The sequence below is a fragment of the Pithys albifrons genome, chromosome 30 (assembly GCF_047495875.1).
Source record: "Pithys albifrons albifrons isolate INPA30051 chromosome 30, PitAlb_v1, whole genome shotgun sequence".
NCBI classification, from domain to species: domain Eukaryota; kingdom Metazoa; phylum Chordata; class Aves; order Passeriformes; family Thamnophilidae; genus Pithys; species Pithys albifrons.
The window spans coordinates 510,715-532,325 of NC_092487.1; the positions used below are offsets into that span (position 1 = coordinate 510,715).

Genomic DNA, 21,611 nt, shown 5'->3' on the forward strand with positions numbered 1-21,611 from the left:
TTGACTCATCAACTGGAATTGAGTGTCCAACCTCCCTTCTTGCTCACATGTCCCCTGGGGCACCTCATGGTCACCTCACACCATAACACACACTCCCCACTGCCCAATGTCACCTTCAGTGACCACAGACCTTGAGGGTTTTCAGCTCATCCAAGTGTGAGAAATATCCATCATTGGCCTTTAACCACCCACCCAATTCCCCTCCAGGGCATCCCATTTGTTCTTGGCTGCACATCCCAGGAGGGAAGGAACTCAAGGAGACTCAAGATACAATGCAGTTTAAATTTTAATGTGTTAACCTACCCAGAAATATCTTCCAGCAGGTCAATGTTTTGCCTCATCAACTGGAATTGAGTGTCCAACCTTCCTTCTTGCCCACATGTCCCCTGGGGCACCTCATGGTCACCTCACCACACACCCCACACTGCCCCATGTCTCATCCAATGACTGTGGTCTTTGGGGTTGCTCAGCTCATCCAGGCATGAGGAAGGTCCATCATTGGCCTTTAACCACCCACCCAATTCCCCTCCAGGACATCCCATTTGTTCTTGGCTGCACATCCCAGGAGGGAAGGAACTCAAGGAGACTCAAGATACAATGCAGTGTAAATTTTAATGAATTTAAAGACAGAAACAAAGCAGTGAGTGTTGGAAGGGACCCAGCCCAGCCCTGCCCAGCAGTGGGACACACGTCTGCTCCCACACACACGGCACAGGGGCATGGGCAGGACCCTGCTCTGCTTGAGTCAGCAGGACCCATGGCACAGGACAGCAGGACACAACAGCGACTCATGATGAGCAGAAGAAAGCAGCACAAGACATCAGCTGGTCATGTTTTCCTTTTGCAGCAGCAGCAGGAGGGAATTCTTCTGGAAATGCTGGCCAGCAGCTCCATGTGACCTTTGGCTTTGGGCTCCCTGGGTGAGGCACTGGCTGCACTCACGGCCAGGCTTTAGCAGGGCAGGCACCTCCTGCCACAGTAACGCCCACCAAAGCCACCAAGGCCACCAAGGCTGCCAAGGCCATATCCTCCAGAGTTGATGGGGACACCTGACTCGCTCAGGATGCTCCCAACAGCAGCAGAGGTGGTGGAACCCACGGCAGTGTTCTGGGGGAAGGAGCTGAGGATGGGGCCGGGCAGGGTCACCACCACGGGAGATGGTTCAATGATGACTCTGGAGTCCTGGCACTGCCTGACACAGGGCTCGTTGCAGCTGTTGGCCAGAGGGGTTGGGCCACAGGGACGGCACAGGTCGTAGCAGGACATGGTTGTGGCTGGAGGTGCACCTGGGAGAGAGGGCAGGGAGGGCAGAAGGTGAGGAACAGCCTGAGATCCTGCTCAGCAGGAGAAGAAGAGACTGGGGAGAAGGGAAAGGCTTCTTAGGGAGGGGGAAAGGATTAGGGATCTCATCCCCATGGTTTCCCCACAAAGAGAGCCCAACACCTTCTCCCACCTCCTCCCAGGGACCAGAACAGGCAGGGAGAGCACGAGCACAGGGTGAAACATGGCTGGAGATCCTGCTCAGTAGGAGGAAGAGCAGAGACTGGAGAGAAGACAAAGGCTTCTAAAGGAGGAGGAAAGGATTGGGGATACCATCGCCATGGTTTCCTCACCAAGAGAGCCCAACACCTCCTCCCACCTCCTCCCAGTGAACAGACAGGTTGGGAGCAGAGTCAAGTAGCAAAGTGCTCAGCCAGACCTACACAGTGGCAAGGTCAGAGCTGGGGCCAGAAGACAAAGAGGAGAAAGACAAGAAGAAGTGAAGGTGTTTGCAGCTCACCTGGCTCACCGAGGAGGAGAAGGCAGGAGAAGTGGATGAGGAGCTACAGTTGGACAGGCTTTTTATACAGCCCCAAACAGCCCCAGGCCCAGATGCACCTTTGCACATGAAATGTGTTTACCAAGCTCATTTTGCATGCAAAACATCCCAATTAAAGAAATGGGGCCACTGCAACGCTGCCTTTTCATTTCCCTGTCCCTGCCAGGCCCACTCAGCCTCACAGGCCCCTTTCAAGTCACACCATTAGAGGCCCAAATATTTCCAGGGGAAAAGACACGTCAGCACGGAGGGGATGATGCAGCCAGTGCTGAGTGTCCCATCCCAGCAGGTGATTCCAGGCCCTTTGCCCTCCAGGGCCTGACTTCAGGGTTCTCATAATAAACAGGGCATGGCTTCTGGCAACCCTAAAATAATAGACCAGACTTAAAATGTGTTTTTTGTGGCAGGAGTCAGCACATCCATTGCTTAAGTGAATACCCAACCCCATCAGAGCTGGGTGTGAACTTCCCTGTCATCTTGGACACTCTGGGATGTTTTAAGAATCAGGAATTTAACATCAAGAGAAACCCATCTGCTCTTCTCCCTTCCTGCCTTAGTTGGAGAGCCCTCAGGATTCTCCAAACAACAGGATGTTTGAAAAGCAGAGACAACTCTTTCCACACTAAGACCCTTCCACCACCACCACCCCGCACCAAATATCAGCACTGGGACTTCCTAACTGTTCCTTCTCCATCCCCAAGTCTACAAAACACTTCCTTGGGCCCACACCCTGACTCAAAAAAGAGCTTACAAAGCTCTTCATGAGACATCAAAACTCCTCAGAAGGACTCATGGTCTGGGAATGTCAGCAGCAAAACACTGGAGGCACGTAGACATCAAGATCACTGGGTCCTCTTCCAAGCATCTCAGACATGCAGTTTCCAACTGGCCCATCCCACAGTCAGCACAGATGGTGAGGAGCTGCCTGAAGGCTCCATTGTCTCACCCCACTCTGCACTCTCTGATCATTCCCAGACTCCACCTCTTCCCCCTGAAGTGGTCTTGTAACCTCTCAGTTTCTTAAAATCCAACCTGACACAACTTCAGGCCACCACAAAATCCCAGAATCTGCTGAGCTGGAAGGGATCATGGAGTCCAACTCCTGGCCCTGCACAGGACCATCCCCAAGAGTCACATCCTGTGTCCCAGAGGATCATCCAAACTCTCCTGGAGCTCTGGCGGTCTTGGGGCTGTGCCCACTGCCCTGGGGAACCTGGTCAGTGCCCACCACCCTCTGGGGGAAGAACCTTTTGATCCAACCTAACCCTGGTCAGTGCCCACCACCCTCTGGGGGAAGAACCTTCTGATCCAACCTAACCCTGGTCAGTGCCCACCACCCTCTGGGGGAAGAACCTTCTAATCCAACCTAACCCTGGTCAGTGCCCACCACCCTCTGGGGGAAGAACCTTCTGATCCAACCTAACCCTGGTCAGTGCCCACCACCCTCTGGGGGAAGAACCTTGCCCTGATGTCCAACCTTTCCCTGAGATCCATCCCAAACCTGCTCTGACACAACTTCAGGCCACCACAAAATCCCAGAATCTGCTGAGCTGGAAGGGACCATGGAGTCCAACTCCTGGCCCTGCACAGAACTATCCCCAAGAGTCACATCCTGTGTCCCAGAGGATTATCCAAACTCTCCTGGAGCTCTGGCAGCCTTGGGGCTGTGCCCACTGCCCTGGGGAGCCTGGTCAGTGCCCACCACCCTCTGGGGGAAGAACCTTCTGATCCAACCTAACCCTGGTCAGTGCCCACCACCCTCTGGGGGAAGAACCTTCTGATCCAACCTAACCCTGCTCAGTGCCCACCACCCTCTGGGGGAAGAACCTTTTCATGAGATCCAACCTAAACCCCTCTGGCACAGCTCCAGCCATTCCCTCAGGTCCTGTCACTGGTCACAGAGCAGAGATCAGAGCTCCCTTTCTTCTGTTCCTCCTGAGGAAGTTGTAGAGAGTGATCTCCTCTCTGGTGACCAGTGACAGGAGCAGTGACAGCACTTCAGGTGTTGGGGAAGGCATTGTAGGGGTTCCAACAGTTATGGGACAACACAAGAAGTGACCCTCACTCTTCCTGCAGAAGGAGTGGAAGGCCCAGGGCAAAACATCACCTGTGGAGGACTAGAAGATGTGGGAGGAAGGGAAAAGCACATTGTCCTCCTCTGCATCACCAACTACATGACAACTTTGTGATGTGACTTTTGGAGATGGTCCTGTGCAGGGTTAAGGGTCAACTTCGTGGTGTGACTCTTGGAGATGGTCCTGAGCAAAGCTAAGGGTCAACTTCATGGTGTGACTCTTGGAGATGGTCCTGAGCAAAGCTAAGGGTCAACTTCATGATGTGACTCTTGGGGATGGTCCTGAGCAGGGTTAAGGGTCGACTCCATGGTGTGACTCTTGGAGATGGTCCTGAGTAAAGCTAAGGGTCAACTTCATGGTGTGACTCTTGGAGATGGTCCTGTGCAGGGCTAAGGGTTTGACTTGACCTTTGGGGGGCCCTTCCAACTCAGCAGGTTCTGTGGTTCTGTGATTCTCTGAACTTAACACAGGAGCAACTTTCCTTCCCTCCCTGACCTCAGTGGGTTTGCAGTTTGGGGTGGAAATGCAGGAAGACACCAGATCTTCATCCTGGAGAGTTTCTTTCCTTCTTTCTTTCCCTTGATGTGGAAGGGGCACAGAGGGACTTGATAAATGCCCTCACCTCAGTGAGGTCCTGTGGATTCCTGGTGGATGTTCAGCTCTTCCAGAACTGGTGACAACTTTAGAGAGGGAGGTGAGGGCACCCAAAGGTGGTGTGAGGGCAGAAGAGAAGGGGCACAACTCCTTGGGCTCCTCTCACACACCACACACAAGTTGTGAGCCATGGAAGGTGTCTCAGAGGTTTGCTGAGGGACACAAATCTGGTGTTCAGGACAGAGGGATGAGGGTGACTTGGATGACTTTGTCACATGTAAAGGGCAGCCCCACCCAGGTGACCCCTTCAATGGGACACCCCCTCTGAAAACCCCTTAAAGGATAGAAGGATACAAGGTGTATTGAGGGGCTGGAGCAGGTCCAGAGAAGAGCAACGAAGCTGAAGAAGGGACTGGAGCACAAGTGCTGTGGGGAGAGACTGAGGGAGCTGGGGTTGGTTTTCCTGGAGAAGAGGAGGCTCAGGGGGGACCTCAGCACTCTCCACAACTCCCTGAAGGGATGTTGTACCCAGGGAGGGTTGGTCTCTTCTCTCAGCCAACCAGCAGCAGAACAAGAGGGGATGAAGCTCTGCCAGGGGAGGTTTGGGTTGGAGATCAGGAAGAAATTCCTTCCAGAGAGAGTGGTCAGGCCTTGGAATGTTCTGCCCAGAGAGGGGGTGGATTCTCCATCCCTGGAGGTGTTTAAGGTGACACTGGATGTGGCACTGAGTGCCCTGGGCTGGTGATCACAGTGGGGTTGGACCAAGGGTTGGACTTGATGATCTCAGAGGTCTCTTCCAACCCCATCCATTCTATGATGGTGGATTCTCTATCCCTGGAGGTGTTTAAGATGACACTGGACGTGGCACTGAGTGCCATGATCTGATGATCACAGTGGAATTGGATCAAGGGTTGGATTCTCCACCCCGGAGGTGTTTCTGATGGGACTGGATGTGCCCTGGGTTGGTAATCACAGTGGGGTTGGATCAAGGGTTGGACTTGATGATCTCAGAGGTCTCTTCCCACCCAGCTGATTCCATGATTCTGTTCTAAGTGCCCCACCTCATTTCAGCCACCCCTTTTCCCTGTCTGGGGTCACCTTTGCTGTTGTACCTGTGGATGCTTTAGTGGGTTGAGGGGGTTGATCCTCCCCCTTCCCTCAGCACTCACGAGGCCTCTCTGGGCTGGGGCTCAGTTTGGGGCTCCTCAGTTTAGGAGACACCTGAACAAACTGGAGCAAGTCCATGTGGCTGATGAAGGGGCTGGAGCATCACCCATGTGAGGAAAGACTGAGGGCTGGGAAGAGCAGGCTGGGGGCAGGGGAAGGGCTTGTTAATGTGTTTAAATCCTAAGAGAAAGGAGTTTGGATCTTGTCAGTGCTGCCCAATGAAAGGACAAGAGGAAAAGGACACAGAATGAACGTCAGAATCTACCAATGGAGTCTCAGGAAACTGGTTCAATGTTCATGTTACTGACAGTACCACAGTAACAGTGGGATGGAAAAACACGGACCAGGGTGTGGAGAATCCATGTTGGAGATATCAGAAAACCTCCAGCACCTAAAGGAACTGTCTCTCTGTGGCCCTGCCTGAGCAGAGTATTGGGCCAAATGATCTTCAGAAGTCTCTTCCAAACCCCAATAAATTGTGATTCTGAGATTTCCAAGGGAGCTGCTTAGCTGGGTACCCCAGGATGGAAGGAACTCAAGGAGACTCAAGATACAATGCAACACAAATTTTAATGAGTTTAAAGACAGAAACAAAGCAGTGAGTGTTGAAGGGACCCAGCCCAGCCCTGCCCAGCAGTGGGACACACGTCTGCTCCCACACACACGGCACAGGGGCATGGGCAGGACCCTGCTCTGCTTGAGTCAGCAGGACCCATGGCACAGGACAGCAGGACACAACAGCGACTCATGATGAGCAGAAGAAAGCAGCACAAGACATCAGCTGGTCACGTTCCCTTCTCTCCATTGCAGGAGGAGAAGGAGGAAGAGGGAATTCTTCTGGAAATGCTGGCCAGCAGCTCCATGTGACCTTTGGCTTTGGGCTCCCTGGGTGAGGCACTGGCTGCACTCACGGCCAGGCTTTAGCAGGGCAGGCACCTCCTGCCACAGTAACGCCCACCAAAGCCACCAAGGCCACCAAGGCCACCAAGGCCATATCCTCCAGAGTTGATGGGAACACCTGACTCATTCAGGATACTCCCAACAGCAGCAGAGGTGGTGGAACCCACGGCAGTGTTCTGGGGGAAGGAGCTGAGGATGGGGCCGGGCAGGGTCACCACCACGGGCGAGGGCTGGATCACCACCCGGGAGTCCTGGCACTGCCTGACACAGGGCTCGTTGCAGCTGTTGGCCAGAGGGGTTGGGCCACAGGGACGGCACAGGTCGTAGCAGGACATGGTTGTGGCTGGAGGTGCACCTGGGAGAGAGGGCAGGGAGAGCAGAGGGTGAGGAACAGCCTGAGATCCCTCTCTCAGTGAGAGGAAACACAGACTGAGAGAAAGAACAGCCTGAATAAGGAGGGAGAGAACTTTACGAGCTGCAGTCTCCAAAAAGATCCTACAAACCCAGACAAGACCTTCTCCCAGCTCCCTCCAGTGTGACAATGATCACCAAGTGTCTCAGCAAGACATAACTGAGGTAAGAACCCAGTGGAAGACAAGAAAGAAAGAGAAAAAATAAACAGGATAGAAGCAGAGGAAAGCTCTTGGTGCTCACCTGGCTCACCGAGGAGGAGAAGGCAGGAGAAGTGGATGAGGAGCTACAGTTGGACAGGCTTTTATACAGCCCCAAACAGCCCCAGGCCCAGATGCACCTTTGCAGATGGAACGTGTTTACCAAGCTCATCTTGCATGCAAAACACCCCAATTAAAGAAATTAGTGTTTTTATTTTTACCCTGCAACGCTGCCTTTTCATTTCCCTGTCCCTGCCAGGCCCACTCAGCCTCACAGGCCCCTTTCAAGTCACACCATTAGAGGCCCAAATATTTCCAGGGGAAACGACACGTCAGCACGGAGGGGATGATGCAGCAAGTGCTGAGTGTCCCACTTGACCAGGTGGTGCCACCCCTTGTCCACAAAAGCCTCACTTTAAACTCTTTCCTGCCAAAGAGGGTGAGGCTTCTCCCAGCCCTGAGGCTCCAGCCTGGCCATGCCCTCGGGGTTGGCACCATCAGTCTCATTCTGTGCTCACTCACTGGGTATGGGCAGGGCCTTCTTGGGCTTCAGACACTCTTGGAGACTGAGCTTTGATCTCTGCACAAGTTTGATGCTTCTTTTGCTTTTTTTCTCCTCTCCTCCTTCATCCCAATCTGCCTTAAGCAGCAGAGTGCCCCTGGTCAAAGGGTGTTCGCCTCCAAACCTTCTTGGATGAATCCCAAATTCCTTGAGGTCGGAAAAGACCTCCAAGGTCATCAAGTCCAACCTGTGCCCCATCCCCACCTTGTCACCCAGTGCCACATCCAGAAGTTCCTTGGGCACCTCCAGGGGTGGGGACTCCACCACCTCCATGGGCAGTCCTTTCCAAGGCCTCATCACCCTTTCCACAAAGAAATTCCTCCTCATGTCCCACCTGCCCCTCCCCTGGCACAGCCTGAGGCCCTTTGCCCTTGGCCTGTCCCTGTTCCCTGGCAGAAGATCCCACCCTTGCCCTTGGCCTGTCCCTGTTCCCTGGCAGAAGATCCCACCCTTGCTTTTGGCCTGTCCCTGTTCCCTGGCAGAAGATCCCACCCTTGCCCTGGATCCCTCAGGGATTGCAGAGCCAGAAGGTCCCCCCTGAGCCTCCTTTTCTCCAGGTTCAGCGCCCTCAGCTCCCTCAGAGGCTCTCCAGACCTTCCTCCTGCCACTCCAGACCCTTCCCCAGCTCTGTTCTCTTTTCTGGACATGCTCCAGCCCCTCAATGTCCTTCTGGCAGGGACTGGCCCAAAACTGGACAGAAGATAAGAAGACAAAGACATCTCATGGGCTTGGAGTACTCCCTGTGATCAAGACACATCCTGGCTAATGGATACGTGTCCTTCTTTCTGTCTGTGGCTTTGCCAGAACTGCTGCTTTGGCACATCCTGAGTGCTGGCACATGGTCAAAGCCTCATCAGGTATTCCATGGGACACCCAATTCTGCTCAGCAACCCAGGGAGGTGGTGGGTCCCCATCCCTGGAGGTGTTCAAGGAAGAGCTGGATGTGGCACTCAGGGCTCTGGTCTGGCTGAGAAGATGTTGATGGGTCAAAGATCGGCCTTGATGATATGGAGGGTCTTTTCTAACCTAAATCATTCTGGGAGGCTTTGCATGGACAGATGGAGGAAAGTGTAACAAGAGGCGCCTTCTGCTCTCCCTGAAGGACAACAGAAGCAGCAGAACCAAAGCATTGTCTGTGTGGAAGGAGGGGCAGAGACCTGAGCTGGTGGGAAACCAGTCCCTTAGTGTCCCCAGCCTGGAGACAGGCAAGCCTGGTTGGAGGGACCCAAGAATCAGGGCTGGTGACCTCTCCAGGTACAGCCTGGACAGCAGCTGGGTGGGGTTTCTGGAGCAGCTGCTGCACATCTGCCCCAGCCTGATGTCCCTTCAGGACACAGTGACACACATGGAGTGACTCCACAATTAGTGTTTCTGCCCACAGGACTGTTGGGGTGGGGAGAAGATGCTCTTCCTGCTCCCTTCAGATCCATGTGGAGCTCCCAGGATGTGTCACTGACACTGCCCATCCATTTGGGATGAGGGAGGAAGATCCCTGTGGGTCAATCCCCCTCCCATATTCCTGTTCCCCACCCCCTCTAGCAGGGACTCACTTCTCCCTTTACACAGGTTGAGCGGGTGCCACCATCCCTTCAGCTCCCTCTGGTTCCAGGGTTTGGAAGATGAACTTGGAGGAGGGAAGGGGAAGGACCACCTATAGGTGGCAACACACAACCATAGCCTTGGGCAGGTGAGTGTAAATTTGCACAGAAACGTCTCCCAGCAGGTCAGTGCTTTGCCTCATCAACTGGAATTGAGTGTCCAACCTCTCCCCTTGCTCACATGTCCCCTGGGGCACCTCATGGTCACCTCACCACACACCCCACACTGCCCCATGTCTCATCCAATGACTGTGGTCTTTGGGGTTGCTCAGCTCATCCAGGCATGAGGAAGGTCCATCATTGGCCTTTAACTACCCACCCAATTCCCCTCCAGGACATCCCCTTTCTCAGGGAGCAGCTTGGCTGCACATCCCAGGAGGGAAGGAACTCAAGGAGACTCAAGATACAATGCAGTTTAAATTTTAATGTGTTAACCTACCCAGAAATATCTTCCAGCAGGTCAGTGTTTTGCCTCAACTGGAATTGAATGTCCAACTTCTCCTTTTGCTCACATATCCCCTGGGGCACCTCATGGTCACCTCACCACACACCCCACACTGTCCCGTGTCTCATCCAATGACTGTGGTCTTTGGGGTTGCTCAGCTCATCCAGGCATGAGAAAGGTCCATCATTGGCCTTTAACCACCCACCCAATTCCCCTCCAGGACATCCCATTTGTTCTTGGCTGCACAAACCAAGATGGAAGGAACTCAAGGAGACACAAGATACAATGCAGTGTAAATTTTAATGAATTTAAAGACAGAAACAAAGCAGTGAGTGTTGAAGGGACCCAGCCCAGCCCTGCCCAGCAGTGGGACACACGTCTGCTCCCACACACACGGCACAGGGGCATGGGCAGGACCCTGCTCTGCTTGAGTCAGCAGGACCCATGGCACAGGACAGCAGGACACAACAGCGACTCATGATGAGCAGAAGAAAGCAGCACAAGACATCAGCTGGTCATGTTTTCCTTTTGCAGCAGCAGCAGGAGGGAATTCTTCTGGAAATGCTGGCCAGCAGCTCCATGTGACCTTTGGCTTTGGGCTCCCTGGGTGAGGCACTGGCTGCACTCACGGCCAGGCTTTAGCAGGGCAGGCACCTCCTGCCACAGTAACGCCCACCAAAGCCACCAAGGCCACCAAGGCCACCAAGGCCATATCCTCCAGAGTTGATGGGCACTCCTCCCTCTCTCAGGATGCTCCCAACAGCAGCAGAGGTGGTGGAACCCACAGCAGTGTTCTGGGGGAAGGAGCTGAGGATGGGGCCAGGCAGGGTCACCACCACGGGAGATGGTTCAATGATGACTCTGGAGTCCTGGCACTGCCTGACACAGGGCTCGTTGCAGCTGTTGGCCAGAGGGGTTGGGCCACAGGGACGGCACAGGTCGTAGCAGGACATGGTTGTGGCTGGAGGTGCACCTGGGAGAGAGGGCAGGAGGAACACAGGCACAGGGTGGGTCATGGGTCTCACGTCAAAAGAAGAGACAGAGGGTGGTGATGAGGTAGAGGGTGGTGAAGAAGCAAGAGGGTGTTGAAGAAGCAGAGGATGGTGAAGAGGCAGAGGGTGGTGAAGAGGTAGAGGATGGTGAAGGGGGAGAGGGTGGTGAAGAGGTAGAGGGTGGTGAAGAGGCAGAGGATGGTGAAGAGGCAGAGGGTGGTGAAGAGGCAGAGGATGGTGAAGAGGCAGAGGGTGGTGAAGAGGCAGAGGATGGTGAAGAAGCAGGGGATGGTGAAGAGGCAGGGGGTGGTGAAGAGGCAGGGGGTGGTGAACAGGCAAAGGGTCGTGAAGAGGCAGAGAGTGGTGAAGAGCTAGAAGGTGGTGAAGAGGCAGAGGGTGGACAACAGGCACAGTGTCCTTAGGGAGGAAGGAAGATTGAAGTGACTTGACAGCAAAGGAGCCCCTGCAATGGAAGCCCTTCAAGACCTTCTCCCACCTCAGAAAAAGGTGGCAACAAACTGAGAGGCCAAAAGAAGGCAAAGAGAAATGGTCTGAGAAGCTGCACCAAGACAAGAAGAGAAAGAGAAAAGGGACAAAGAAGAGAAACAGGGGAAGGCTCTTGGTGCTCACCTGGTTCACCGAGGAGGAGAAGGCAGGAGAAGTGGATGAGGGATCCTGCAGTTGGACAGGCTTTTATACAGCCCTGGACACCCCCAGGGACTCCCCTCACATGTATTTCCCGAGCTCATCTTGCATGGAAAACATTCCCTCCTCCTGCAACAGCCTTTGATTTGATGCTGAAATTCCCCTTCCCTGTTTCCTCGCTGGTGGCATCGCCTTCCACCCCAGAACAGCATTTTCTGTGCCCTAATTAGAGATCAAAGACTTTCCATGCCCAGCCAATCCAGGTAATTTAGCCCTTTATGGGGATCTGCTCGGAAAGCAACGTGTTTTTCCTCCTCTGTCTCTCAGTTTAGTCACTGGCTCGTCTGTCCCTGGGCTTTTTCCAAATCAAAGTGATGCCAGACACAGCCCAGAGAGCTGCAGGTTGGGAATATTTGCATGTTTTGCATAAATATAATTCCAGGTATTCGTGTCATGCACCACATGTCTGGTTTGAACCTCTCATTGAGAATAAAATTGGTTTTTGTTCTTTTTTTTTTTTTTGATAAAAGCCTAATTAGGTCACAAACCCTCCATGGCACCAGTTTTTGAGTTTTTTAGTCCACATCAATAATTTTATTCCATTTTTTAAATTTTATTTTTATATTTATGATGCCACTCCTGTAGAATCACCAAGTACCTCAAATTCCCAACAAGTACCATCAGATTTTTTTTTAAAAAAACACTCATTTTTTCCAAGTCATCTTCACACTTTTAGGCTGTTTTTGGAAATAATTCCCACCTGAGCCACAGAACAACTTCTGGGAAGTCTCAGGGATTGTTTTTCCCATCCCTTTTTGGAACAGGGAGCTGAAATGTGTTTCTCAGTGCAAACCAACCATTCAGCACCTGGGGCTGGGTCTGGGCTATTGGGCAAGTTGTTTCCTTGGCCTAATTATGGCTGGACATGCTCAGGTTTGATGTCCTGGCACCACAATTTGGTGGCCAGAACGTGTCACTTGGAGGATTCAGACAACTCTGCTGCAGGAAAGGAAGGAAAGCAACTGGGGCCACAGGGGGGTGGTGACATCAGTGCAATTGTTGGGCACGGAATTTGGGTTTATTTATTACCATGTCCAAACCCAGGAACCCAAATGCTTCACTCAGCTGGGGCAGGAAACAAATATTCCTCCTAAATTCATGTAATTGGAGGGTAAAAATTTGATTTTGGCTGAGCAAATGAGGAAGGTTTGAAGGTTTTTACATCCCAAAACGTTTCTGGAGAGAGACAAATGTTTGGTTTTATTCATTAGAGCAGAGTTGGAAAGGATTGCAGAGAAATAAGAATGAAATGGGCTGTGAAGGGGTAAAGTTGCTCAGCCAGAAGAATTTCTGCACATCAGCACATCCAGGTGGGGGGTTTTATTTGGGTTCCTTGAAGGATTCAGTTTGCAGGAGAACCAAATTAATTGGGAATGCCCTCTCCAATTAGTGGGGCTGAAGAAGTGATGGATTCCAGGATGTGATCAATTCAAGGCCAGGTTGGACAGGACATTGAGCAACCTGAACCAGTGGGAGGTGTCCCTGCCCATGGCAAGGGGTGGAATTAAAACATCTTTAAGGTCCTTTCAAGCCCAAACCATTCCACGACTCCACAGAGAATGGAATTGTTCTCATGGAAGATTTTTCTCATCAGAAAAAAAGGGACATTCCACTGGAAGTTTCCTACCAAACAATATCAGAATCTTCATCTTTCATTTACCTTCATTCCACATTCAGAAGCCACCAGGGTGTGTCTGTCTGCAGGTCCCCAGGGCTGGGCCACAACATTGAAGCTTCTCCTTTGGTTTCTTTCAAGGGAAGAACTTCAAAGTTAGAGCCAAATATTCATTAATGGTTGAGACATAAAAAGGGCACAAACTATGCAAATTTTGCAAGCCCATGACAAAAGTTAATGAGTTCTGTCACTGAGTTAATTACGTCACTTGAAATTTGGCAGTTGAGGTTACTCCCCAAACAGCCTCAGAAACCAGAGTTATTAATTTTTTCATTAAAAAGCAGTTCTGGGTGCCATAATTAAATGCCATCGAATTTCTGGGGCAGACCCAACAGCTCCTTTGAATCCTTAGGAATGTTTAATTCAGCAGCACCAGGCAATAAAATAAGGTGGGAATGTGGATTCTCCACCGTTGCCCCCCTCAGGTCAGACCCCACCTGCAGAGCTGCCTCCAGCCCTGGGGGCCCAGCACAGGAAGGACCTGGAGCTGCTGGAGCAGCTCCACAGGAGGTGACCAGAGGGCTGGAGCAGCTCCACAGGAGGTGACCAGAGGGCTGGAGCAGCTCCACAGGAGGTGACCAGAGAGCTGGAGCAGCTCCACAGGAGGTGACCAGAGGGCTGGAGCAGCTCCACAGGAGGTGACCAGAGGGCTGGAGCAGCTCCACAGGAGGTGACCAGAGGGCTGGAGCAGCTCTGCTATAGGGAAGGGCTGGGACACTTGGGATTGTCCAGCCTGGAGAGGAGAAGCTTTGGGGGGACCCAACTGTGGCCTTGCCAGGCCTGAAGGGGCTCCAGGAAACATGAGGAGAGACAATTCCCAAGGGCCTGGAGGGGCAGGACAAGAGGATGGGTTCACATGGACAGAGAGGAGGGTCAGGTGGGATATTGGGAAGGAATTGCTGCCCATGAGGGTGGGCAGGCCCTGGCACAGGTTGGGCAGAGAAGCTGTGGCTGCCCCATCCCTGGAAGCATCCAAGGCCAGGTTGAAACACCCTGGGACAGTAGAAGGTGTCCCTGACCATGGCAGGGGTTGGAATAGAATGATCTATAAGGTCCTTTCCAACCCAAACCATTCCAGGATTCCATGACTTAAAGCTGGTGAAAACACAGAGTTGGGATTGTCCAGCCTGGAGAGGAGAAGCTTTGGGGGGACCCAACTGTGGCCTTGCAGGACCTGAAGGGGCTCCAGGAAACCTGGGGAGAGACAATTCCCAAGGGCCTGGAGGGACAGGAAAAGGGGATGGGTTCACATGGACAGAGAAGATGCTTAGATGGGATATTGGGAAGGAATTGCTGCCCATGAGGGTGGGCAGGCCCTGGCACAGGTTATTCCATGGATTCCCCATCCCTGGAAGTGTCCAAGGCCAGATTGGAGCAACCTGGGACAGTGGAAGGTGTCCCTGCCCATGGCAGGGGTTGGAATAGAATGATCTTTAAGGTCCTTTCCAACCCAAACCATTCCAGAATTCCATGACTTAAAGCTGGTGAAAACACAGAGTTGGGATTGTCCAGCCTGGAGAGGAGAAGCTTTGGGGGGACCCAACTGTGGCCTTGCAGGACCTGAAGGGGCTCCAGGAAACCTGGGGACAGACAATTCCCAAGGCCCTGGAGGGACAGGACAAGTGGGAATGGTTTCCCACTGCCAGATGGGGTCAGGAGGAAGAGCTGCAGCCACCAAGGATGACAAATCTTGTCCCCACGCAGCTCCTCTTGGGGCTGTTGTGCCAAAACCTGCAGCTTTTCAGCCCACACAGGACGAGCAAGTCAGGGAAAGTGCCTGAGCACCCCGAGCTCTGCCCTTGCCTACAGACAGATTTCCTGCCTGAAGTTGTTTACCTGCCACTTGTTTGCTCCTCTGAGAGAGCAGTAAAACATTTTTTTCCTCTTTAAATCCCTCCTAAATGATGAGGTGTCACCAGAGGGATCCTGGAGGCAACGACTCTTATCAGGGAGCTCGGCGTCCTCCGCCAGCAGATTCCCCTTCCCAGGTGCTCATTAATGGTTTCCACCTTCATGGGCTCTGTTATTATAACTCTTGGCTTCAGACCCCAAGGGATTGAGTAATAAAATCACTTGGAGATAAACAGATTAAAGGCTCATCTGTCATCCCACTAATGAGCTCGTAAGCAGGTCACGATTCTTGGCCTCGTAATGTTTTTTTTGTGTTGTTGTTGTTGGCTTTTAATTTCCTGCACTGTGTTCATATTAAATGCCACTCACAGAACAAATGGAATCGTTTGCCATCTTGGAGAAGATGTAAATAAACTCCAGTCTGTGGGTTTGTGTGTCATTGCAATGATTTGACATCAACCACAGAGGAGGAATTACAGGAAATCATGGAATGTTTTGGTGGGAAGGGACCTGAAAGATCATCTTGTTCCACCTCCACCATGGGCAGGGACACCTTCCACTTGCTCCAGCTTGGGCTTGGGCACTGCCAGGGATGGGGCAGCCACAGTTTCTCTGCCCAACCTGTGCCAGGGCCTGCCCACCCTCCCAGGGGAGGATTCCCCACACTCAGACAGGTTGTACCATTTCACTGCTGAGTCTTCCCAGTGATCAGTTTGAACAAGGTTTGGAGCTGCAAAGAGGAGTCTCTTCCATCCACCTGAGCCCTGCTGGGGCACCAGGAGGTGGAATCACAGAATCATGGAATCAGTTGGGTTGGAAGAGACCTCTGAGATCATCAAGTCCAACCCTTGATCCAACCCCACTGTGATCACCAGCCCAGGGCACTCAGTGCCACATCCATGGCACCTTAAACACCTCCAGGGATGGTGAATCCACCATCATTTGATCCAACCCCACTGTGATCACCAGCCCAGGGCACATCCAGTCCCATCTGAAACACCTCCAGGGATGGAAAATCCACCAACCCCTGGTCCAACCCAACTGTGCTCACCAGCCCAGGGCACTCAGTGCCACCTCCAGTGTCACCTTAAACACCTCCAGGGATGGAGAATCCACCCCCTCTCTGGGCAGAACATTCCAAGGCCTGACCACTCTCTCTGGAAGGAATTTCTTCCTGATCTCCAACCCAAACCTCCCCTGGCAGAGCTTCAGCCCCTCTTGTTCTGCTGCTGGTTGGCTGAGAGAAGAGACCAAACCCCCCTCTGGGTACAACATCCCTACGGGAAGAATTTCTTCATGGGAAGGGTTGTCAAGCACTTGAAGGGATTGTCCAAGTGGGTGGGGGAGTCTCTGTCTGTGCAGGGGGTGTAGAAACAACTGGATGTGGCACTTGGTCCTGTGCTCTGGTTGACAAGGAGATGTCAGTCCAAGGTTGGACTTGACGATCTTGAAGGTCTTTTTCAACCTAAAGAATTCTGTGATTCTGTGATTGAGGGAGTTGTGGAGAGGGCTGAGGTCCCCCCTGAGCCTCCTCTTCTCCAGGATAACCAACCCCAACTCCCTCAGCTTCTCCTCATGGGATTTGTACTCAAGTCCCTTCTCCATTCTCGTTGCTCTTCTCTGGACTCTTTGGAAGGTCGGGAGCTTTCAGCAGGAAAACCACTCACAGCCCATCACCTAAAACCACTTCATTTTTCATTTCTATTCTCATCTCTTGATGAACTCACCCCATTTGTGGCCCTCACCTCCTGAATTATTCCTGCAGAGGACACGTCTCTGCAAAGACCCCCAAGGCGCCACCACTCACTGGGAACAGGTTCCCATGAAAGGATTTCAAAGCCCTTTGCAAACTCTCATTAAGGAGTTCTCCATGTAAAACACTTATTAGCATATTTGAAGCACCAAACAGGATTGCAGAGTCCCAAAACTGACTGACAAAGTCATCCTGAAAGGCAGGTCAAGGTTATTAAGGAACGTTCCCTGGTTACGTATCGAGGCTGTTGCGTCACAATTTCGGTTTGATTTTCAGGAGAAAAGTGGCTTGGGAGGATTTCTCAGGCAGCTCAGGAAGTTTGGGGCAGAAAAGAAACTCCTAAATATTCCCAAATTTCTCAGGAATTGCCCAAACCTGGAGGTGCAGAGAGGGGATAATCCTTTAAACAAGACACGGAGGATGTTCAGGGTTAATTCTCTTTGTATTTTGGGGAATTGTCTCAGGGCTGAACTTTTTCATGTTGATCAAGGAGTAACAATTAAATGCCTTTCATTAAGACCCTTAATAGAGATTTGGAGGGTTGTCAGGGGAGTGATTTGGCTCTTCAGTTGTTCAGTTTTGGCCTCCACAGATGAGGAGCTGCTGGAGGGGGTTCAGTGGAGGCCACAAAGATGATTTGGGGTGTGATGAGGAGACACTGTGGGAGCTGAGCCTGGTTAGTGCAGAGAGGAGAAGGCACAGAGGGGATCTCATCAATCCATGGAAACCTCCAATGTCCACACAAACCCCTCAGCTGAGGGGGAATCTCATCAATCCATGGAAATCTCATCAATCCATGGAAACCTCCAATGTCCACACAAACCCCTCAGCTGAGAGGGGATCTCATCAATCTGTGGGAATCTCATCAATCCATGGAAACCTCCAATGTCCACACAAACCCCTCAGCTGAGGGGGAACCTCATCAATCCATGGAAACCTCCAATGTCCAAACAAACCCCTCAGCTGAGGGGGAACCTCATCAATCCATGGAAACCTCCAATGTCCAAACAAACCCCTGAGCTGAGAGAGGATCTCATCAGTCCATGGAAATCTCATCAATCCATGGAAATCTCATCAATCCATGGAAATCTCTCCAATGTCCACACAAACCCCTGAGCTGAGAGGGGATCTCATCAATCCATGGAAACCCCTCCAATGTCCACACAAACCCCTCAACTGAGAGGGGATCTCATCAATCCATGGAAATCTCTCCAATGTCCACACAAACTCCTCAGCTGAGAGATCTCATCAATCCATGGAAATCTCATCAATCCATTGAAATCTCTCCAATGTCCACACAAACCCTTCACCTGAGAGGGGATCTCATCAACCCATGGAAATCTCATCAATCCATGGAAATCTCATCAATCCATGGAAATCTCTCCAAAGTCCATACAAACCCCTGAGATGAGAGATCTCATCAATCCATGGAAATCTCTCCAATGTCTAAACAAACCCTTCACCTTAGAGGGGATCTCATCAATCCATGGAAATCTCATCAATCCATGGAAAACTCTCCAGTGTCCATACAAACCCTTCACCTGAGAGGGGATCTTATCAATCCATGGGAATCTCTCCAATGTCCACACAAACTCCTCAGCTGAGAGATCCCATCAATCCATGGAAATCTCATCAATCCATGGAAAACTCTCCAGTGTCCAAACAAACCCCTGAGCTGAGATGGGATCTCATCAATCCATGGAAATCCCTCCAATGTCCACACAAACCCCTCAGCTGAAAGGAAATCCCATCAATCCATGGAAATCTCATCAAACCATGGAAATCTCTCCAGTGTCCAAACAAACCCCTGAGCTGAGAGGGGATCTCATCAATCCATGGAAATCCCTCCAATGTCCACACAAACTCCTCAGCTGAGAGATCTCATCAATCCATGGAAATCTCTCCAATGTCCAAACAAACCCCTCAGCTGAGAGGGGATCTCATCCAAGGACCCCCAAGGGGTGTCAGGATGGTCCCAGTGGTGCCCAGTGACAGGACCAGGAGCGATGGCCATAAATAAACCCACAAGAAGTTCCACCTGACCATAAGGAAAAACTTCTTTCCATGGAAGTTGGAACAGCTGCCCAGGGAAGGTGTGGAGTCTCCACTCTGGGGACATCCCAAACCTGGACATGTCCCTGTGTCACCATCTCTGGGTGACCCACCCTTGGACTGGGGGATCTCCAGAGGTCCCTTCCAACCCCAACTCCTTTGGGATTCTTGAATATCTCCAATAAAATAAGAGCAGAATGGGAAGGGCAGAAATATGCAAATGAGACCAGAGAGAATGCAGACCTTAATTTTGGAATAAAATTCATCTGGGAAGTTAATTAGGACCTCACACACAAAAGGCTTTTTAATTAATTCAATTAATTTGAGAAAATTCCCACTGCTTGAGCCTCTTCTTTCTATGCTTATTATTGTTTCATTTTCTTTCCACTCTTATTTAAGTGTTTCAGAAAAGCAGCTGAACCCACATGGAGCAAATTGTTCCTTGGGAACCAAATATTACCTGAGGGAGGATTTTTGATGCAGGATTTTCATTCAAAGGAATTATTATTATTTTTATTTTATTTTTTTTTTTTTAATCTGAAGATCATTACTCCACAGTTGGCAATTAGCAGTAATTGCAGATTTCTTAAGTGGCAGCTCAGGTTTGGAAACACATAAACAAAACCATTTAATTAGGGATTGTGCTTTAAATATTTTAATCAGTTCTGGAAAACTTGGAGGGTTTTTTTTTGTTTTTGTTTTGTTTTGTTTTGTGGGGAGGGGAAAATTGCAATGAATTATTGTTATTCTTGGGGATATTGGGGGAAATTTCTTCCCTGTGAGGAGGAAATTTATTCCCTGTGAGGAAGAAAAAAAACTGTGAGGGGGAAAATTTCTTCCCTGTGAGGACAAAGAAAAAAAAAACCTGTGAGGGGGAAATTTCTTCCCTGTGAGGGGGGAAATTTCTTCCCTCTGAGGAAGAAAAAAAAAACCTTTGAGGGGAAAAAATTTCTTCCCTGTGAGGAAGAGAAAAAAAACCTGTGAGGGGGAAATTTATTCCCTCTGAGGATGAAAAAAAAAATGTGAGGGGGGAAATTTATTCCCTGTGAGGAACTAAAAAAAACCTGTGAGGGGAAAATCTCTTCCCTGTGAGGACAAAAAAAAAAAAACCTCTGAGGGGGAAATTTCTTCCCTGTGCGGAATAAAAAAAAACTGTGAGGGGAAAATTTATTCCTTGTGAGGAAGAAAAAAAAACTGTGAGGGGGAAATTTATTCCCTGTGAGGATGAAAAAAAAAACCTTTGAGGGGAAAAAATTTCTTCCCTGTGAGGGGGAAAATTTCTTCCCTGTGAGGAAGAAAAAAAAACCTGAGGGGAAAAAATTTCTTCCCTGTGAGGACAAAAAAAAAAAACCTGTGAGGGGAAAAAATTTCTTCCCTGTGAGGAAGAGAAAAAAAAACTGTGAGGGGGGAAATTTCTTCCCTGTGAGGAAGAAAAAAAAAAAAACCTGTGAGGGGGAAATTTATTCCCTGTGAGGAACTAAAAAAACCTCTGAGAGGGAAATTTCTTCCCTGTGAGGAAGAAAAAAAAACCTGTGAGGGGAAAAAATTTCTTCCCTGTGAGGGGGAAAATTTCTCCCCTGTGAGGATGAAAAAAAAACCTGTGAGGGGAAAATTTCTTCCCTGTGAGGAAGAAAAAAAAAAAAACATGTGAGGGGGAAATTTCTTCCCTGTGAGGAAGAAAAAAAAAAACTGTGAGGGGGAAATTTATTCCCTGTGAGGACGAAAAAAAAAATGTGAGGGGGAAAATTTCTTCCCTGTGAGGAAGAAAAAAAAACCTGTGAGGGGAAAAAATTTCTTCCCTGTGAGGGGGAAAATTTCTTCCCCTGTGAGGACAAAAAAAAAAAACCTGTGAGGGGGAAAATTTCTTCCCTGTGAGGAAGAAAAAAAAACTGTGAGGGGGAAATTTATTCCCTGTGAGGAAGAAAAAAGAAAACTGTGAGGGAGGAAATTTATTCCCTGTGAGGAACTAAAAAAAAACTGTGAGGGTGAAAAATTCTTCCCTGTGAGGAAGAAAAAAAAACTGTGAGGGGGAAAATTTCTTCCCTCTGAGGATGAAAAAAAAAATGTGAGGGGGAAAATTTCTTCCCTGTGAGGGGGAAAAAAAAATGTGAGGGGAAAATTTATTCCCTGTGAGGAAGAAAAAAAAAACTGTGAGGGGGAAATTTATTCCTTGTGAGGAACTAAAAAATCTGTGAGGGGGAAAATCCCTGTGAGGAAGAAAAAAAAAACCTGTGAGGGGGGAAATTTATTCCCTGTGAGGATGAAAAAAAAAACCTTTGAGGGGAAAAAATTTCTTCCCTGTGAGGGGGAAATTTCTTCCCTGTGAGGAAGAGAAAAAAAAAATGTGAGGGGGAAATTTCTTCCCTGTGAGCAACTAAAAAAAAAAAACCTGTAAGGGGGAAAAATTCTTCCCTGTGAGGGGGGAAATTTATTCCCTGTGAGGGAGAAAAAAAAATGTGAGGGGGGAAATTTCTTCCCTGTGAGGAGGAAAAAAAAAACAAACCTGTGAGGGGGAAATTTCTTCCCTGTGAGGATGAAAAAAAAAAAACTGTGAGGGGGAAAATTCTTCCCTGTGAGGAACTAAAAAAAACCTGTGAGGGGGAAATTTCTTCCCTGTGAGGAAGAAAAAAAAAATGTGAGGGGGGAAATTTATTCCCTGTGAGGACAAAAAAAAAAAAACCTCTGATGGGGAAATTTCTTCCCTGTGAGGAACTAAAAAAAAAAACTTTTAGGGGGAAAATTTCTTCCCTGTGAGGGGGAAAATTTCTTTCCTGTGAGGAAGAAAAAAAAAACCTTTGAGGGGGAAAATTTC

At 50.2% G+C, this 21,611-nt stretch overlaps 2 protein-coding genes and 1 pseudogene across 2 annotated transcripts; all 3 read right to left on the reverse strand.

Moving 5' to 3' along the window:
• Positions 1-951: 951 nt before the first annotated feature.
• Positions 952-1,266, reverse strand: LOC139683943 (feather beta keratin-like). Its single transcript, XM_071579468.1, has one exon. It carries the CDS (start codon positions 1,264-1,266, stop codon positions 952-954), a length of 315 nt encoding a protein of 104 aa, XP_071435569.1.
• A 5,309-nt stretch (positions 1,267-6,575) lies between these two features.
• On the reverse strand, positions 6,576-6,890 carry LOC139683848 (feather beta keratin-like). The gene has a single exon (XM_071579346.1). The coding sequence runs from the start codon at positions 6,888-6,890 to the stop codon at positions 6,576-6,578; it is 315 nt and encodes a 104-aa protein (XP_071435447.1).
• Positions 6,891-10,409: 3,519 nt separating this feature from the next.
• LOC139683849 (feather beta keratin-like) lies at positions 10,410-11,528 on the reverse strand (annotated as a pseudogene).
• Between the last annotated feature and the right edge of the window lie 10,083 nt (positions 11,529-21,611).